Below are 20,252 nucleotides of genomic sequence, written 5' to 3' on the forward strand. Positions count from 1 at the left end.
CAGCTATATTGGATATTTGAGTTTCCTGGACATGGAGATGAGAATTTCCTGTGGTCCCAGTTTCTAATAAGTTTCTCTTTCCTTGGTATGTGACTAGATTTGTTGCATTTCCTAGAATCCCCACCCCTACCCCCACCCCCAAAAAGTTTCTGTGGCATAGAATTCAATTCAGTAGAAGGCTTTAGACTCACAAGAGTTCTTGACTACAGGAGAATGGTTAGAAGAGAAGAAGGAAAATGAGACTCTTGGAACTTAGGAGCCTGCATCAGCCTGTTCAGTTTTTCAAATGCCAGTGAGAGTATTTGTTGCCATTTTTTTCCCCAGACTTTTTAAAAGCTTTTATTGAGATATACTTTACATATTATAAAATTTACGCATTTAAAGTATACAATTCAGTGATTTCTAGTATATTCACAGAACTGTATAGTGATCAATCAGCCCAGACAAATTTTAGAACGTTCTCATCATCCCAGAAAAATTAAAATTTGTACTGATTATCATTCAGTCCGCATCCTCACCCTCTTAGGCAACCACTGTTCTACTTTCTGTCTTTGCAGATTTGCCTATTCTAGACATTTAATATCAATAGAAATATACAATATGTGATCTTTTTTTGTGACTGGTTTCTTTAACTTAACATAATTTCGTTGTCCATCGATGTGGTGGCATGTGATCAGTATTTAATTCCATCGTGTGGATGTACCACATTTTGTTTATGCATTCATCAGTTGATGAATGTTTAGATTATTTTGAAACTTTTAGACTATTATCAATAATGCTGCTGTGAACATTCATGTACATGCTTTTGAGTGGACATATATATTTTTTTCTCCTCGGTATATACCTAGGAGTGGAATTGCTGGTCACATATGTTTAACATTTTCAGGCACTGCCAAATTGTTTTCTAAAGTGGCAAGACCATTTTACATTCCCATCAGCGATGTGTAAGGGTTCTGATTTCTCTGATCCTCACTCCCACTTGGTATTGTCTTTTTGATTAGCCATCCATCCTAGTGAATGTGAAGTGATAGCCCATTGTGATTTTGATTTGCCTTTCCCTAATAACTAATGATGTTGAGGATTTTTCATGTACTTATTAACCATTTGTATATCTTCTTTGGAGAAACGTTTGTACAAATCCTTTGCCCATTTTTTACTTGAGTTGTCTTTTTATTACAGACTTGTTAAGAGTTCTTTATATAATGTATATCCAAGTCCCTACTAGATACATGATTTGAAAATATTTTCTCCCATTCTGAGGGTCATCTTTTTCTTGATTATCATTTGTGGCACAAAGTTTTTCATTTTATGCAGTCTAGTTTCTCCATTTTTTCTTTGACCTTTGTGTTTTAGTGTCATTTCTAAGTATCTGTTGCCATGAAGAGTTACTCCTGTGTAAGTCTTCTAAGAGTTTATAATTTTAGCTTTTATATTTAAGTCTGTGATCTGAGTTAATGTTTGTATATGGTGTGAGGTAGGGGTCCAGCTTTATTCTTTTTGTGTGGCTATTCAGTTGTCTCAGCACCACTTGTTTGTTTGTTTTAATTGAAGTATAGTTGATTTACAATGTTGTGTTAGTTTCAGGTGTACAGCAAAGTGATTCAGTTATTTATATATATATATATATATATATATATATATATACACACACATATATATATATATATATATATATATATTCTTTTTCAGGTTCTTTTCCCTTATAGATTACTACAAAACCAGCACAACTTGTTGAAAAGACTATTCTTTTGCCATTAAATTGTGTTGGTATTGTTGTTGAAAATCAGTTGACCGTAAATCGAAGAGTTTATTTCTGGATTCTCAGTTCTTTGCCATTGATATATATGCCTGTCCTTACACCAGTACACAGTGTCTTCATTACTGTAGATTTATAATAAGTTTTGAAATCAGAAGGTATGAATCCTCCAAATTTATTCTTCCGTGGTTCTGGGTTCCTTGAATTTCATATCAGTTTTATGATCAACTTGTCAGTTTCTGCAAAGAAACCAGCTAGGGTTTGATAGGTATTGTATTGAATCTGTAGGTCACTTTGGGCACTAATGCCATCTTAAGTGTTAGGTCTTCTAGTCCATGAGCATGAAAAGCCTTCCTGTTTATTTAGATCTTCTTTGATTTTGTTCAACAATGTTTTGTAGTTTTCAGTGTACAAATCTTAAACTTCTTTTATGATTATTCCCAGTTATTTTATTCTATTATAAATAGAATTATTTTTCTTAATTTCACATTTAGATTGTTCATTGCTAGTGTGTAGAAGTAAAATTGGTTTTTATTACTGATTTTAAATCCTGTAGCCTTATTTGAACTTGTTTATTAGTCTAATATATTTACAGTAAATTCCTTGGAATTTTCTATATACAATATTAAGTTATCTGCAACTTCTTTCCCTCCAATCTGGATGCCTTTTATTTCATTTTCTTGCTTAATTGCCTTAGCTAGAAGTTTTAGTACAATGTTGAGTAGAAGTGGTCAGAGCAGACATCTTTGTCTTGCTTCTGTTCTTAGTGGGGGAGTTTTTGGCCTTTCAAGGTTAAATATGATGTTGGCTATAGATATTTTATAGTTGCCTTTATCATGTTGAGGAAGTTCACATTTATTCCTGGTTTTTTGAGTATTTTTATTATGTAAGGATATTGAATTTTGTCAGATGCTATTTTTGCATCTATTGAGATGATCACATGGGTTTTGTCCTTTATTCTGTTAAGTGGGTTTATTTCATTGGATTGAGTTTCGTATGTTAAACCAATCTTGTATTCCTGGGATTTTTGCATCTATATTCACAAGGGCTGTTGATCTGTAGTTCCTTTTCTTGTGATAGCTTTGTCTGGTTTTGGTATCAGGGTAACTGACCTCATAGAATAAGTTGGGAAGTGTTCTTTTCTGGTTTTTTTGGAAGTATTTGTGAAAGATTAGCATTAATTCTTCTTTAAATGTTTGGTAGAGTTCACTAGTGCTGCCATCTGGACGTATTCTTTTCTTTTGGGAAGTTTTAAAATTACTAATTCAATCCATTTACTTATTATGGGTCTGTTCAGATTTTCAATTTCTTCTTGAGTCCAGTTAGGTAATTTATGTCTTTCAAGGAATGCGTCCATTTCATCTGAGTTAGCTAATTTTTTATCTTATTCATAGAATTCCTTTATAATCTTTTTTTTTTTTTTTTTTTTTTTTTTTGGTGAGGTTAGTGATAATGTCCCATCATTCATTCTTGATTTTAGTAATTTTATTTTTTTCTCCTTTTTTCTTAGTGTAGCTAAAAGTTTGTCAGTTTTGTTTACCTTACTACCCACTTTTAAAATTGCTTCAACAAATCATTTACTTGCCTTTCCTTTTAGGGTTGACTTCTTTATCCCAGGAGTCTCTGTGGTTGGTGGGTTCTCAATATGCTCCAGCCCCAGACTGCTAGAACAAGAGAGAATGATAGAATTGGCAGTGAAATACACAAACCACCCTCCTGCTCTCTGGATTCACAATCAGGTGAGCAAACCTCTGTTTAAACTTGGAGATCTGGGATCTCTGTCTCCCACAGAATTTGTGTTCAGCTCACTTAATCCACCTAAGAAACCTAGGCTTGCGTGAAAAGGGTAGAAGCTCACAAAGAGCTCCCCTCCATCGAGAATTCAGACTGTAGCAAGGTTAAAGAAGCAGAACCTTTTTGATGCACTAAGGATGATGCAAAGATACTTTGTCTTGAAATACCTTCTAGGTCACCAAAGAGTATTCAGTTGAATGCTGCTTTAGGATTAAAACATTTTACTTCATATGTACATTTTTGAAAATTGGCTCTGTGTGTGTCTTGTAATTGGTAAATCTATAAATCAGATTATTTTGTCCTAACCATCTTAAGTGAAGGGAATTAAGCTAATCATTCTCTCATTATTTGGAGAGGAAACAATCTCTGATTACATACTTCTCGTGCCCAGTTGAGCACTGCTAAACCTGTGGTGACACTGCCTCTCCATTTCAGTCTCTGGAGAGCTCTTCACATGTGATTTTGAGAAGGAGTCCACATTTGCTGCTAATAATTCATGGTTCACCATGGACCTCAACACAACCCTATGCTGCTGTTCATTAACTACTAGAACTCTGATAACAAAGTGTGAGCTCAGAACAGATTAGTTATTTGTCTTCTTAGTTTTTGACCTTTGTCTTTTTTTTAACTGCCATCCCCTCACTTCTAGAGTGTGCCTTCTATATTTACCAACAACCTCCAAACCATCTCAGGCACTTGCTTATCCCCTTTACCAAAAAAGAATGTGTTATATTGCAAATATTGTAGATACAAATCAACTGATTTTAAAATTTATATGGAAGAGCAAAGGAACTAGGGTAGCAAAAACAGTTTTGAAAAAGAAGACTAACAGGGGAGGAATCACATTACTCAAATTTAAAATTAAAATAAAGCTACAGTAATAAAAACAGTGTGGTATTGGTGAAGGGATAGACATATAGATCAATGGAACAGATTAAAGAGTTCAATAGACCTACACATATACGGCCTTTTGATTTTTGACAGAGGTGCTAAGGAAATTCAATGGAGAAAGGATAACCTTTTCAACAAATAGTGCTGGAATAGTTGTCTATCCATACGCAAAAAAAAGAAACATTGACCTAAATCTCATACTTTATATTCAAAGTTAACTCAAAATATATTGTAGGTCTAAGTAAAGGTTTTAGAAGAAAACACAGGATATATTCTGAACGTCAGGGTAGGCAGATAGTTCTTAGGCATGACACCAAAAGCAAGATCCCTAAGAGGAAAGATTTATATATTGGACTTAATCAAAATTAAAAATTTTTTCCTGCAAAATACACTATAACAGAATTTTCAAAAAGAAGCCACAGCCTAGGAGAAAGTATTTGAAAATTAGATACCCAACAAAGGACTCATATCCAGAATATATAAAGAACTTGCAAAAGGCAGCAAAAATAAAACAAACATAATTTTTAAATGGGCAAAGGATTGAACAGACGCTTCCCTAAAAAGGACATAAGGATGGCAAATAAGCAATGAAACAATGGTCAGCATCATTAACCATTAGGGAAATGCAGATTAAAACCATATATAGTGGGATACCTCTACAGACCTATTAGAATGACTAAAATTTAAAATATCGACAATACCAAGTGCTGCCAATGATGTGGAGCAACTGGAACTCTTATATTGCTTATATTGTTAGAAGGAAAGCAAGATACTACAGCCATCCTGGAAAATATTTTGGCAGTTCCATATGAAATTAAATATACACTTACTATAATACTCAGCAGTACCACTTCTGGGTATTCATCCTAGAGAAACAAAAGAATTGTCCATATAAAAAACCTGTACATGAATGTTTGTAGTGGTTCTGTTCATAATTGTCAAAATCAAGAAACAACCAAAACATCCCTCAGCAGGTGAATGGATAAATAAACTGTGGTATCAATACATTCATACAGTATACAGGCAGACCTTGTTTTACTGCGCCTTACTTTACTGCACTTTGCAGATAATTGTGTTCTTTTACCAATTGAATGTTTGTGGCAACCCTGCCTTGTCAGATGATAGTTAGCATTTTTTTTAACAATAAAGGTTTTCTTTATATGAAGAAACTTTTAAAATTAAAGTATAGTTAATTTACAATGTTATGTTAGTTTCAGATGTACAGCAAAGTGACTCAGCTATACATATATATGTATGTGTGTATATATATACACAAACATATATATCCTTTTTCAGATTCTTTCTCATTATAGGTTATTACAAGATACTGAATATAGTCCCCTGTAGTATATAGTAGGTCCTTGTTGTTTATCTGTCTTATATATAGCAGCAGTATATGTATGTTAATCCAAAACTCTTAATTTATCCCTTCCCCAGCTTTCCCCTTTGGTGGCCATAAGTTTGTTTTCTATGTCTGTGAGTCTATTTCTGTTTTGTAAATAAGTTTTTTTGTATTATTTTTTTAGATTCCACATACAAGTGATATATGATATTTGTCTTTGTCTGGTTTACTTCACTTGTTATGATAGGTCTATCCATGTAGCTTCAAATGGCATTATTTCATTCTTTTTTATGGCTGTGTATTATTCCATCATATATATGTACCACATCTTCTTTATCCATTCATCTGTTGATGGACATTTAGGTTGTTTCCATGTCTTGGCTATTGTGAATAGTTCTGCTATGAACTTTGTGGTGCATGTATCTTTTCAGATTAGAGTTTTCCCTAGATATATGCCCAGGAGTGGGATTGATGGATCATATGCTAAGTCTGTTTTTAGTTTTTTAAGGAACCTCCATACTGTTCTTTATAGTGGCTGCACCAATTTACCTTTCTACCAACAGTTTGGAAGGTTGCCTTTCCCCACACCCTGTCCACCACTTATTATTTGTAGATTTTTTGATGATGGCCATTCTGACTGGAGTGAGGTGGTACCTCATAGTAGTTTTGATTTGCATTTCTCTAATAATTAACGACATTGAGCATCATTTCATATTGCCTGTTGGCCATCTGTATGTCTTCTTTGGAGAAATGTCTGTTTAGGTCTTTTACCCATTTTTTAATTGGGATTTTTTTTTTTATATTAAGCTGTATGAGCTGTTTGTATATTTTGGACATTAATCCCTTGTTGGTAGCATTGTTTGCAAATATTTTCTCCCAGTCCATTGGTTGTCTTTTCGTTTTGTTCATGGTTTCCTTTGTTGTGCAAAACCTTTTTAAGTTTAATTAGGTCCCATTTGTTTATTTTTGTTTTTATTTCCATTATTCTAAGAGATGGATCCAAAAAAAATATTGCTGAAATTTATGTCAAAGAGTGCCCTGCCTATGTTTTTCTCTAGGAGTTTAATAGTATCTGGTCTTAACATTTAGGTCTTTAATCCATTTTGAGTTTGTTTTTCTATATGATGTTAGAGAATGTTCTAATTTTATTCTTTTACATGTAGCTGTCCAGTTTTCCCAGTACCACTTAGTGAAGAGACTGTCTTTTCTCCATTGTCTATTCTTGCCTCCTTTGTCATAGATTAATTGACCATAAGTATGTGTGGGTTTATTTCTAGGCTTTCTATCCTGTTCCATTGATCTGTCTGTTTTTGTGCCAGTACCATACTGTTTTTATTACTGTAGCTTTGTAGTATAAAGTATTTTTTAATTAAGGTATGTACATTTTTTAGACATAATGCTACTGCACACTTAATAGACTAAAGTATAATGTAAACATAACTTTTATATGCATTATAAACATAACTATTATATGCACAGCAACCAAACAATGGCTGTGACTCTACTCCCTTTATTGCAGTGTTCTGGAATCGAACCTGCAGTACCTCCCAGGTCTGCCTGTATTTGTTAATTAAGCAGTAAAAACAGATCAACTGTTGATGCACACCACAACTCAGGTGAATCTCAGGGGTGTTATGTTGAGTGAAAAAAACCAGTGTCAAAGGTCCCACACTCTATAATCTCATTTATGCTACAATCTGGAAGGTAGAAATACAGTGATGGAAACGTGGTTGACAAGGGATAGGGTGGGGAAGGGTGTGAGCAGAAAGGGATAGCATAGGGGAGTTTTAGGGGGTGATGGAACTGTTCAATATCTATTTTGGTGCTACACTTCTCTATGTTTGTGTTAAAATTCATAGAGCTGTACAACAACAAAAAACTGTTACCGTAAAGATAATTTGAAAAATAAAAGATTTCTAAATCTACAGCAGCATAAAAAAACATTCTTTCTGTGGTTTACAGGTCAGGTTATATCTGTTTGGACACATTTACAGCTGCTTGCCTTAGCATTTCCATTGTAAATGTATCCTGTCACATTTCTGCCCTGTGACCTTCTGAGTCCTTCCTTTGGTGTGGCCTCCACTATCTCATTCCGTTTTATATTCTCTTTGGATTTTCCTCCATCACTGTCTCCAGGTTGCATCCTGAGTTGTTAAAGTATGCCCTGAGGGTGGGGCCAGCAAGAGGTCCATGTGCCCCGAGGTCAGTGCTAAAAGGAGCTTAGCCATCCGGGCTACTAGTGCCACATGCCCCCTCCAGTTTTTGGCCACCTACATGACCTGGACCTGTTCCTGGTCCATAGCTCCCTGCTTGGTTTCATGGCTCATTGGCATTTCAGTGAAGGAACTTATTCCAAGAGGCTGTAGAAAATCTCCAAGTGGCCGTTGCTTGAGTTCACATCCTAATTGTAGTGCCTGCTCCACTCTGCCCAGTGGGAGTTGCAAACAGCCTTTATGAAGTCAGATTTTTCTTGGAACCATTCTCAGGTGTCTGTTTTCCTCCTGGGGATTCGTCTTATTAAGCTATTAGAGTGGACAATAGAGGCACGTGAGTGTCTCGGTGGCAGCAGGCTGCTCTGTTGGGACATGGAATAAAGTGCCATAAACGTCTTCCTTTATTTTCTCTGCTTTGGCTCAAGCTCCTGGTAAGGTAAAGGGTTGTAGACAGCTATTGTGTGCTGGGCACCAGTTGCTGTGGAAAAGTTGTTTATTTCAAAAGTAGAAAATCTATATCCAAATTAGATACATTGCCATGTAATTGAAGGTAATGTCCCTTTACTCACTTCCATTTTATACTCTACAGCACTTTGAGTCTCCTGTTCATGCTACCCTGGCAGTTTTTATCGATCAACAAAAGACAAAGATGGCTTTTGATTCTTTCCAGATGCTAGCAAATTAGGAGATAGATCTACTGAAGATTATTTTGTCACTAAGGAGACGACAGGCTTCTTGATTATTATCTTTCTCTGGGGCATATTTTCTTGACAACTTAAGGGTTGAAAATGCTCTGGTTTCTAAAAACAGTAACCTAAAGGTTTTGTTTGTTGTCATTACTAAGCACTCTGAAGGTGACCATTGGAGGGAATTATTTCTGTCTTGTTTCTTAGTCTCTTTTACTCTTAGATTCTTAGAGATAAGGAGAAATGTACAGGCAAGAAGGAGAGGAGGGGAGAGAGATTAACTCTGCTGTCATCATTAGACAGAGCCTCCACAGATTTCTATTTTCAAGACTTGAAAGGAAAGAGCATTTTAAAGCACTTTGGAAACCAGTGTAGCAATTCCTAGATTTTAGTTATTCCTAAAAGAATGCGCCCTTGCTGCTAATTTTTTCTGTCAAAAATGAAAACCCACATACCGTCCTTCATGTAAAAATCTCCTGCATCTTTAAAATAGTTAAGTTCAGATGGGTTTTTTTTCCTCCCTCAGAGAAAGGATTTCCATTCATTTAACAGTTCTTGACCAAAAAGGACCTGTTCTGTGAATTCACATAATTTTCATTTTTTCTTAGATTTTCTCTAAGTTTAGTTCTTTAAGTTATAGAACCCCAAATTAAATTCATATCAAAAAGTACCTACTGTATACCTGTCAGGCAAGGCACCAGGTGAGCGCTCAGTGTTGGTCTTCAGAAAGTGCCTGAACTGAGGGCGTCTACTCAGTTGATTTGTGTCAAGAATGCTCCTAATATAAATGATTTCTTTATTCCTAAGTTCTGTTTTTTTGGTGACAGGGAAGAAGGAAGCAGGCACCCCCTATGTTTTTTCTTCTGTGACAGCCACATGACCAAAATACCCTCCATGCAGTGCTTGATGCCAGCAGGGGTTCCCCCACAGTGTCATGCAATGCACACCATGGCCCTGGGGGGTGAGCAGGACAGGGGCTGGAACCCATTTTCCAGGTGCGGCAGCAGAGGCTGAGAGGAGTGAAGGGACTTGCTGGATTTCATAGGGGCTGTGATTAAAAGTTACCTTTGTGACTCGTAGCTCAGTGTGTTTTTCTCCAAACTAAGGGTTCTCAACACTGCCAGATCCAATGCCCCCTTTCATTTCTGAAATGAAATTCAAAGTTAGTATATACATAAGTACGTACATTAAATAAATACATTTAAAATATAATTCTCTAAATACAATACAAAAGAGAAATAAAGGATAGTGATCCATAATCAAAGACTGTTTTTCAGTGTATAAATGGTGGGACATGTCTAAACTAGAAGGTAGTATGAGGTAGGCAGGTTGCTGTTCCTCGGTGTAGGATCACCGTGAATGTATGTATGCAGATGCAGATGGTGCAGGTGTTTCCTGGTGACAGAAGGACCACACATGCATGCTGTACACTGGGATGTGGTTCTCCAGAATAGTGAACATGTTTGGTAAATTTCTGGACACAACAACATACAATCTACATGGCAGTGACATTCTGGAAAATTCAGACCACGTTAGATCCATGCAAACAATACTTTGACTTGTTTTTGTTTCTGTTTTTGTTTTTTATACAGCAGGTTCTTGTTAGTTATCCATTTTGTACACATCAGTATATACATGTCAATCCCAATCTCCCAATTCATCATACCACCCCCCCCCCAGCCCCTGCCGGTTTCCCCCCTTGGTGTCCATACGTTTGTTCTCTACATCTGTGTCTCAATTTCTGCCCTGCAAACCAGTTCATCTGTACCATTTTTCTAGGTTCCACATACCTGCATTAATATACTATATTTGTTTTTCTATTTCTGACTTACTTCACTCTGTATGACAGTCTCTAGATCTTACCATGTCTCTACAAATGACCCAATTTTGTACCTTTTTATAGCTGGGTAATATTCCATCATATATATGTACCATATCTTCTTAATTCATTCATCTGTCAATGGACATTTAGGTTGCTTCCATGGCGTGGCTATTGTAAATAGTGCTGCGATGAACATTGGGGTACATGTGTCTTTTTGAATTATGGTTTTCTCTGGGTATATGCCCAGTAGTGGGATTGCTGGGTCATATGGTAATTCTATTTTTAGTTTTTTAAGGATCCTCCATACTTTCTCTGTAGTGGCTGTATTAATTTACATTCCCACCAACAGTGCAAGAGAGTTCCCTTTTCTACACTCCCTCTCCAGCATTTGTTTGTAGATTTTCTCATGATGCCCATTCTAACTGGTGTGAGATGATACCTCATTGTAGTTTTGATTTGCATTTCTCTAATAATTAGTGATGTTGAGCAGCTTTTCATGTGCTTCTGGTCATCTGTATGTCTTCTTTGGAGAATTGTCTATTTAGGTCTTCTGCCCATTTTTTGATTGGGTTGTTGTTTTTTTTTTTTTAATATTGAGCTTCATGAACTGATTATATATTTTAGAGATGAATCCTTTGTCCGTTGATTTGTTTGCAAACATTTTCTCCCATCTGAGGGTTGTCTTTTTGTCTTGTTTGTAGTTTCCTTTGCTTTGCAAAAACTTTGAAGTTTCATTAGGTCCCATTTGTTTATTATTTGTTTTTATTTCGATTACTCTAGGAGGTGGATCAAAAAAGATCTTGGTGTGATTTATGTCAGAGTGTTTTTCCTATGTTTTTCTCTAAGAGTTTTATAGTGTATGGTCTTACATTTAGGTCTCTAATCCATTTTGAGTTTATTTTTGTGTACGGTGTTAGGGAGTGTTCTAATTTCATTCTTTTACATGTAGCTGTCCAGTTTTCCCAGCACCACTTATTGAAAAGAGTGTTTTTTCTCTTGTATATCCTTGTCTCCTTTGTCATAGATTAGTTGGCCATAGGTGCATAGGTATATCTCAGGGCTTTCTATCCTGTTCCATTGATTTATGTTTCTGTTTTTGTGCCAGTACCATATTGTCTTGATTATTGTAGCTTTGTAGTATAGTCTGAAGTCAGGGAGTCTGATCCCTCCAGCTCCGTTTTTTTCCCTCAAGACTGCTTTGGCTATTTGGGGTCTTTTGTGTCTCCATGCAAATGTTAAGATTTTTTCTAGTTCTGTAAAAAATGCCATTGGTAATTTGATAGGGATTGCATTGAATCTGTAGATTGCTTGGGAAGTATAGTCATTTTCACAATATTGATTCTTCCAATACAAAAACATGGTATATCTCTCCATCTGTTGGTGTCATCTTTAATTTCTTTCATCAGTGTCTTATATAGTTTTCTGCATACAGGTCTTTTGTCTCCCTAGGTAGGTTTATTCCTAGGTATTTTATTCTTTGTGTTGCAGTGGTAAATGGGAGTGTTTCCTTAATTTCTCTTTCAGATGTTTCATCATTAATGTATAGGAATGCCAGAGATTTCTGTGCATTAATTTTGTATCCTGCAACTATGTTGAATAATAGTGGTGAGAGTGGACATCCTTGTCTTGTTCCTGATTTTAGAAGAAATGCTTTCAGTTTTTCGCCCTCGAGAATGATGTTTGTTGTGGGCTTGTCGTATATGGCCTTTATTATGTTGAGGAAGGTTCCCTCTATGCCTACTTTCTGGAGAGTTTTTATCATAAATGGGTGTTGAATTTTGTCAATAGCTTTTTCTGCATCTATTGAGATGATCATATGGTTTTTATTCTTCAGTTTGTTAATATGGTGTATCACATTGATTGATTTGCATATATTGAAGAATCCTTGCATCCCTGGGATAAATCCCACTATATCATGGTGTATGATCCTTTTAATATGTTGTTGGATTCTGTTTGCTAGTATTTTGTTGAGGATTTTTGCGTCTATATTTATCAGTGATATTGGTCTGTAATTTTCTGTTTTTGTAGTATCTTTGGATTTGGTATCAGGGTGATGGTGGCCTCATAGAATGAGTTTGGGAGTGTTCCTTTCTCTGCAATTTTTTGGAAGAGTTTGAGAAGGTTGGGTGTTAGCTCTTCTCTAAATGTTTGGTGGAATTCACCTGTGAAGCCATCTGGTCCTGGATTTTGTTTGTTGGAAGATTTTTAATCACAGTTTCCATTCCATTACTTGTGATTAGTCTGTTTATATTTTCTATTTCTTCCTGGTTCAGTCTTGGAAGGTTATACCTTTCTAAGAATTTGTCCATTTCTTCCAGGTTGTCCACGTTATTGGCGTAGAGTTGCTTGTAGTAGTCTCTTAGGATGCTTTGTATTTCTGCAGTGTCTGTTGTAACTTCTCCTTTTTCATTTCTAATTTTATTGATTTGAGTCCTCTCCCTCTTTTACTTGATGGGTCTGGCTAATGGTTTATCAATTTTGTTTATCTTCTCAAAGAACCAGCTTTTAGTTTTATTGATCTTTGCTGTCATTTTCTTTGTTTCTATTTCATTTATTTCTGCTCTGATCTTCATGATTTCTTTCCTTCTACTAAATTTGGGTTTTGTTTGTTCTTCTTTCTCTAGTTCCTTTAGGTGTAAGGTTAGATTGTTTATTTGAGATTTTTCTTGTTTCTTGAGGTAGGCTTGTATTGCTATAAACTTACCTCTTAGAACTGCTTTTGCTGCATCCCATATGTTTTGGATCATTCTTTTTTCATTGTCATTTGTCGCTAGGTATTTTTTAATTTCTTGTTTGATTTGTTCAGTGATCTCTTGGTTATTTAGTAACGTATTGTTTAGCCTCCATATGTTTGTGGTATTTACGGGTTTTTTCCCTGTAATTGATTTCTAATCTCATAGCATTGTGGTCAGAAAAGATGCTTGATATGATTTCAATATTCTTAAATTTACTAAGGCTTGATTTGTGACCCAAGATGTGATCTGTCCTGGAGAATGTTCCGTGCGTACTTGAGAAGAAAGTGTAATCTGCTGGTTTTGCATTGAATGTCCTGTAAATATCAAATCTGTCTGGTTTTTTGTGTCATTTAAAGCTTGTGTTTCCTTATTAATTTTCTGTTTGGATGATCTGTCCATTGGTGTAAGTGAGGTGTTAAAGTATTATTGTGTTACTGTCGATTTCCTTTTTTATAGCTGTTAGCAGTTGCCTTATGTATTGAGGTGCTCCTATGTTGAGTGCATACATATTTATAATTGTTATATCTTCTTCTTGGATTTATCCCCTTGATCATTATGTAGTGTCCTTCCTTGTCTCTTGTAACGTTCTTTATTTTAAAGTCTATTTTACCTGATATGAGTATTGCTACTCCAGCTTTCTTTTGATTTCCATTTGCATGGAATATCTTTTTCTATCCCCTCACTTTCAGTCTGTATGTATCCCTAGGTCTGAAGTGGGTCTCCTGTAGACAGCATATATATATATATATATATATATATATATATATATATATGGGTCTTGTTTTTGTATCCATTCAGCGAGCCTGTGTCTTTTGGTTGGAGCATTTAATCCATTCACGTTTAAGGTAATTATCGATACGTATGTTCCTATGACCATTTTCTTAATTGTTTTGGGTTTGTTTTTGTAGATCCTTTTCTTCTCTTGTGTTTCCTGCCTAGAGAAGTTCCTTTAGCATTTGTTGTAAAGCTGGTTTGGTGGTGCTGAATTCTCTTAGCTTTTGCTTGTCTGTAAAGCTTTTGATTTCTCCATCGAATCTGAATGAGATTCTTGCCAGGTAGAGTAATATTGGTTGTAGATTCTTCCCTTTCATCACTTTATATATGTCATGCCACTACCTTCTGGCTTGTAGAGTTTCTGCTGAGAAATCAGCTGTAACCTTATGGGAGTTCCCTTGTATGTTATTTGTCATTTTTTCCTTGCTGCTTTCAATAATTTTTCTTTGTCTTTAATTTTTGCCAATTTGATTACTGTGTGTCTTGGCATGTTTCTCCTTGGGTTTATCCTGTATGGGACTCTCTGCACTTCCTGGACTTGGGTGGCTATTTCCTTTCCCATGTTAGGGAAGTTTTTGACTATAATCTCTTCAGATATTTTCTTGGGTCCTTTCTCTCTCTCTTCTCCTTTTGGGACCCCTGTAATGCAAATGTTGTTGTGTTTAATGTTGTCCCAGAGGTCTCTTAGGCTGTCTTCATTTCTTTTCATTCTTTTATCTTTATTCTGTTCCACAGCAGTGAATTCCACCATTGTGTCTTCCAGGTCACTTATCCGTTCTTCTGCCTCAGTTATTCTGCTGTTGATTCCTTCTAGTATAGTTTTCATTTCAGTTATTGTATTGTTCACCCCTGTTTGTTTGTTCTTTAATTCATCTAGGTTTTTGTTAAACATTTCTTGCATCTTCTCAATCTTTGCCTCCATTCTGTTTCCGAGGTCCTGGATCATCTTCACTGTCATCATTCTGAATTCTTTTTCTGGAAGGTTGCCTATGTCCCCTTCATTTAGTTGTTTTTCTGGGGTTTTACCTTGTTCCTTCATCTGGTACATAGCCCTCTGCCTTTTTTTTTTTTTTTTTTTTTTTTAGCCCTCTGCCTTTTCATCTTGTCTATCTTTCTGTCAATGTGGTTTTTGTTCCACAAGCTGCAGGATTGTCGTTCTTCTTGCTTCTGCTGTCTGCCCTCTCTCTGGTCGAGTTTTTTTGTAAAATGATTTAGGGTCTAGTCTCAGATCGTTCCAAACCAGTTTTCACCTGCATGTATGTCCCATGGGTCTTTTAGAAGTCTCTGCAGGGCAGACCTGTGCATTACAGAGACTGGTGTGCCTCCAGACCAGCTCTCTGACTTAAAAGCCCTCATTTGCCTCATTTGCTGATTTCTGTGCTGTAAATACTCCCACAGTGGCTGGCATCAAACTACCAGTAGAAACTGGCCCACAAAATTCCTGCAGATTTAACCATCTGCTTAGTAGGAGCCAGCTTTGGGGCACCACTAACTTCACAGGACATCTGGCATCTCTGGCCCTGTCCTCTAAATGCCAGTTGGATTCCCCAAGTCATCATGACCTGAAAAAAGTGTCACCACAGATTTCCAAAACACCTCCCTCAGGGGCAGTATCGCCCCCGTGGAGAATCAGTGCATTCAGCTCTGATGGTATCTCTGGTGTAAGTGACCTCACCCAATTGTAGGCTGGAACCTGTGGCTGCCTGTTGTTCTCCAGGGAGAAGCTGATAGCACTGAGCAGGACTGCAGTGCTGGCCTCAGCCTGTGGAGCAGGCTGGCTGTTCCCTGCTGGCAGCCAGGAGGAAGCCCGGGGACCCACACTCCTCAGCCCTAATGAGCCCCCGGTAGCCCTATCCCGCCTCTCAGCTCCAAGGCTTTAATCAGATCACAGGAGCACAGCTCAGAAAAGGACACTCATACTTCAGGGCTGTCCCCTGGGCCCAGTGCCTCTTTGCACAACCCAGTTAGTTCAGCACCTGAGAAGTTAACAAATGGCAGGATTCCTGAAGCGAGCCTCCGTTTCTCAATACCAGAGTGGCTGTGCAGCCTGCATCATGAAGGTGGAGGAGCATATGGCGTGTATAAGGCACAGGTGGGATCAAATCACAGGCCCTGCGAGAACTGAGAGCAAGCTGTAAAAATGGCCCTAAAAACTGACCAGGGCTTCCCTGGTGGCGCCCTGGTTGAGGGTCCACCTGCCGATGCAGGGGACACGGGTTCGTGCCCCGGTCCGGGAGGATCCCGCATGCTGCGGAGCGGCTGGGCCCGTGAGCCATGGCCGCTGAGCCTGCGCATCCGGAGCCTGTGCTCCGCCCCGGTGAGAGGGCCGCATACCAAGAAAAAAATATATATATTGGAGGTGGATTCACTCTGCTTTCCGAAGGAAGAACATGGTTTAAGACCTTTGCTACAAAGCATTAAAGGCTTGTTTCTCTCCCCCCTCAGTGTACACTGGACTCGGAAGTGGCCATGAGAGTGGGTGGAGAGTTCTTCTTTGACCCTCAGCCTGCAGATGCCTCTAGAAACCTTGTGTTGATTGCGGGAGGAGTTGGAATTAACCCTCTGCTTTCCATCCTGCGGCACGCAGCAGACCTCCACAGAGAACGGGCGAACAAGGGACGTGGGTATGAGATTGGAACAATCAGACTGTTCTACAGTGCAAAAAACACCAGCGAGCTCCTCTTCAAGGTAAGGGAGGAGTGTGTGCCCCATAGCTTGCTGTGAGCAGAATCGCATCATGGTATTAGCGTCCACGGACCTTTCTTGTCTCCATTCCGTCTTCTCTGCAACAGTTCAGAGGCTTGAAAGGCTGAATCATGTTCAAATGAGGCCCAGGACAACTTAAAAAGCTAGTGCTGAGGAGGCTCCCAGTGCAGTGACAGAAGAGGGCAGGGCTGGGGGCTTGAATCAGGAGGTGGATGAGCAGAAAAGTCAGCGTGGCCCTGGGGTTCCCCAAAGAGTCACGAGGACTACGGGTGGGCTCAGATGGCACAGGAGTAGGTGAGACCCAGCTGGGTATGTGAAACCCCCATCGGTTGCATCTGTGGAAACTAAGTCCATTTGACAGGAGAAGGGTTTCACTCTGGGTTGCTTTGCAGCTGCAAGGATGAACAAAAGAACAGAAACAGTTAAAAGACACAACTGTGGTCAGTGAAACTGCTGCTTAATTGCCCACGCCTGAGAAAAAGGAAAAAGAAAAAACTCCCGGAGAGTTAGTAATATGCTTGTTAGCATATTCAGATTTCAATTAAAGCCAAATAGCCCTCTGTACTCTGAAAGCTCTGGCCTGCTCGGCTGCAAACAATATCTCTCTAAGGAGAGAGCGGAGTGGCAGACGTGTGCAGAATGGCAGTGGAGGTTCAGCGTCCCTGAGGGTGCACATCTGTTTTGGTTTTTTTTAATTGTAGTGTGACCAAATATGTTTGACATTCCAGAAAAATATCCTTGATTTAGTAAATGAATTTCCTGAGAAGATTGCATGCAGTTTGCATGTTACAAAACAGACTACACAAATCAGTGCAGACCTCAAGCCATACATCACGGGTGAGTCTCCTAAAGATGTTTTGACTGTATCCACACCGTTATTTTGTGGATGTGCCAGTTGGTTGAGTGTAGATGCTTTATTGCTGGGAGTTGCTGGCTGGGAGTATCACTACTTGGGGAATTGAGAGACGATTCATCATGGAAAAATACGGAGAGGTTAGTTGGATTTACTTATTATATACAGATCTCCTGCTGCCCATATTAAAAATTTATTTTCTGCATTTTTTAGGGGACCTTTGCGTCATCGCCGTAGTATGCATACAAAGAATTATACTCCGGCTTTGACTGAATCAGTTCCATTTGCCATTAATAGTAATTTAAATTTCTCGTGGTTTCCCCTCCCTGGAAGGAGTTCTCACAAAGCAGTTTATTTACTTTGCTGAAGGCAGTTTTGAATCTCTCCCGAAGATCAGTATGCTCCCTGGCCCTGTCTGGAGAGTGCATTATGATCAGCTGCCCTCATTGCTTGCCGTGGATTCAGGAAAACTGGAGATGCGCTCTCTGCTTGGGTCCGGCCTGGACACCAGCAGGAGCCGGCATGCTGATGACTCAGGACACGACCCACTGAGCTTAGTTACTGAAAATAAACACTGTTGCCGAGTTGTGGTTAGTCCTTCCTCTTTTCAGTACAGACACGTCTGGCTTAAATTGGTGTTTATTCTGTTTTTTGGTAGAAGGAAGAATAACGGAGAAAGAGATAAGATATCATATTTCGAAAGAGACCTTGTTCTACATTTGTGGCCCACCTCCCATGACAGACTTCTTCTCCAAGGAACTGGAGAGCAACAGCATTCCCAAAGAGCATATCTACTTTGAGAAGTGGTGGTAGGGGGCAGGTGAAGGTGCAAAAGGGTGGGATGGAGGTCCACAAGGACAGGGACAGACAGTACACTCTATTTGTGGTGGATGAATTTACCTCTACCCAGTCTTATTTTTTAAGGCTGTGAACTCAGTGACGGGTTGGAGAAACAAGAAAAACCAGCTCACATACTTAAATGATAAACTTGTTGCAAAAACTTCATTGATTAAACTGATTTTCACTACGTTGACTTTCTTTTATGAATAACTGCTTGATTATCTCATGATGTACCTCGAATTGATCAATAGGGATTTTCTTTCCCCTTAAGGGAAAAAAAGACATAGACTTTTATTCAGTCATAGAAAATATGGTTTTGTGTATGAAATGTAGACTATCTTTAAATTATTTGATAACCTATATATTTTATGTTGAATAAATTTAAATGTAATTTCATTTGAAATGCTTTATTATATTTAATGTCTTAGGGACTTCCCTGGTGGCACGGTGGTTAAGAATCCGCCTGTCAATGCAGGGGACACGGGTTCAAGCCCTGGTCGGGGAAGATCCCACATGCCATGGGCAAACTAAGCCCATGAGCCACAACTCCTGAGCCTGTGTGCCACAGCTGCTGAAGTGTGTGCGCCTAGAGCCCATGCTCTGCAACAAGGGAAGCCACCACAGTGAGAAGCCTGTGCACCACAATGAAGAGTAGCCCCTGTTTGCTTCAACTAGAGGAAGCCCGTGCACAACAACAAAGACCCAATGCAGCCAAAAATTAATAAATAAATAAAAATTTAATGTTTTTAGTTTACCTTATTGTGGCCTGCAGCCTTGCTTCTTCAGAAGTTGGGTTTGGAAATAGAAAATTATTAGGAAAACTGCTTTAGGGAATTGAACATCCAGCATATTTGCTTCATGTTAATAAACATCCTCAGTATGTATCCTGATTGTTAGTTTCTTCTCAGATGAAACCTTTCCTGGGGTCTGTGTCTTGGCCACCTGCCTCAGTGCTACATGTGGGAGGCGGCTTCTTGTTTGGGACAAAGGCAAGGATGACTGCCGTGTTCCCTGTTGAATCTGCCTTTAGTGGCTTGGCTGGCTGGCTGTAGAAATGTGCTTAGGATTGATTAGGGGGGTACAGAGCCAATTCCAAACCCTGTTCCTCTGCCTTTTATTTCATTCTTCTGCCAGGGTTGTTCCTGGCACAGCAGCTTCTCACATACCTGTTGAGTGACTAAAAGAGCAACTACTGTTTAACGCCTCGCTAAGCCTGGGGTTGGGAGGTGGTCCCCAGGATGCATGGAGAGAGTGGAGAGCATCGTCCCAAGGCTGCTCTGGAAAGTCTGCTCTAGAAAGCAGACTTTACTTCTTACCTCTGTTTAGAGTTTAAACAATCTGAAATAAGTCCCCAGGCTCAGGCCAGACCATCCTTTCTGTGACAGGCAGTCTTGGACCATGGCCACTTTCCTGGAGAACCCCATGAGGTAAGGGGGGTCTGGGAAGAAGGGCAGACCAGAGCTGGAGTGCAGGGGTCCATGGAGAGGATTCTGTTCTCCAGCTGATGAGAGAGGTCAGGAGACCCTTTCTCCTCTCTGGGGTTGCAGGTCTCACGGGGACTCCAGGGCTTAAACACATCACTGATTTATGGGTCTGGTGACGGCTAGCATCACCATTCTAGCCTCTGCCCTGTTTTGAATTTTGTTAAGTTTTAAGCAGGGATCATTTGTCAACTATTTTAATCCCAGATTTGAATTTCGTAGGAGAGGGGGACCCTTGACCCGACAGGAATATCAGACTGCTTTCAGGGCAATGATCGTCACCATTTCAGAGGTGAGGGGAACATGAGGAGCTCTGACCTCCCTAAGGAGCCCTGAGTCACCCGTTGGCCCCCAAAGTG

The 20,252-nt window shown here is 38.8% G+C and overlaps 1 protein-coding gene across 4 annotated transcripts in view; it reads left to right on the forward strand.

Annotated features, from left to right (window-relative positions):
• The window catches only part of OXNAD1 (oxidoreductase NAD binding domain containing 1), a 55,815-nt gene extending 36,644 nt beyond the window's left edge, over positions 1-19,171 (forward strand). For 2 of the 4 annotated variants that reach the window (XM_059065042.2, XM_059065043.2), the window contains 4 exons: positions 3,354-3,495; positions 16,459-16,701; positions 17,448-17,556; positions 18,231-19,171. In XM_059065042.2, coding sequence (XP_058921025.1) covers positions 3,354-3,495; positions 16,459-16,701; positions 17,448-17,556; positions 18,231-18,385 — 649 coding nt within the window. In that variant the 3' untranslated portion in view covers positions 18,386-19,171. Of the gene's footprint in view, positions 1-3,353; positions 3,496-16,458; positions 16,702-17,420; positions 17,557-18,230 lie in introns of all 4 variants that reach the window. The other 2 variants (XM_067033825.1, XM_067033824.1) reach the window with 2 other exon arrangements.
• The last annotated feature ends 1,081 nt before the right edge of the window (positions 19,172-20,252 follow it).

This window comes from Kogia breviceps, chromosome 5 (assembly GCF_026419965.1).
Source record: "Kogia breviceps isolate mKogBre1 chromosome 5, mKogBre1 haplotype 1, whole genome shotgun sequence".
NCBI lineage: Eukaryota > Metazoa > Chordata > Mammalia > Artiodactyla > Physeteridae > Kogia > Kogia breviceps.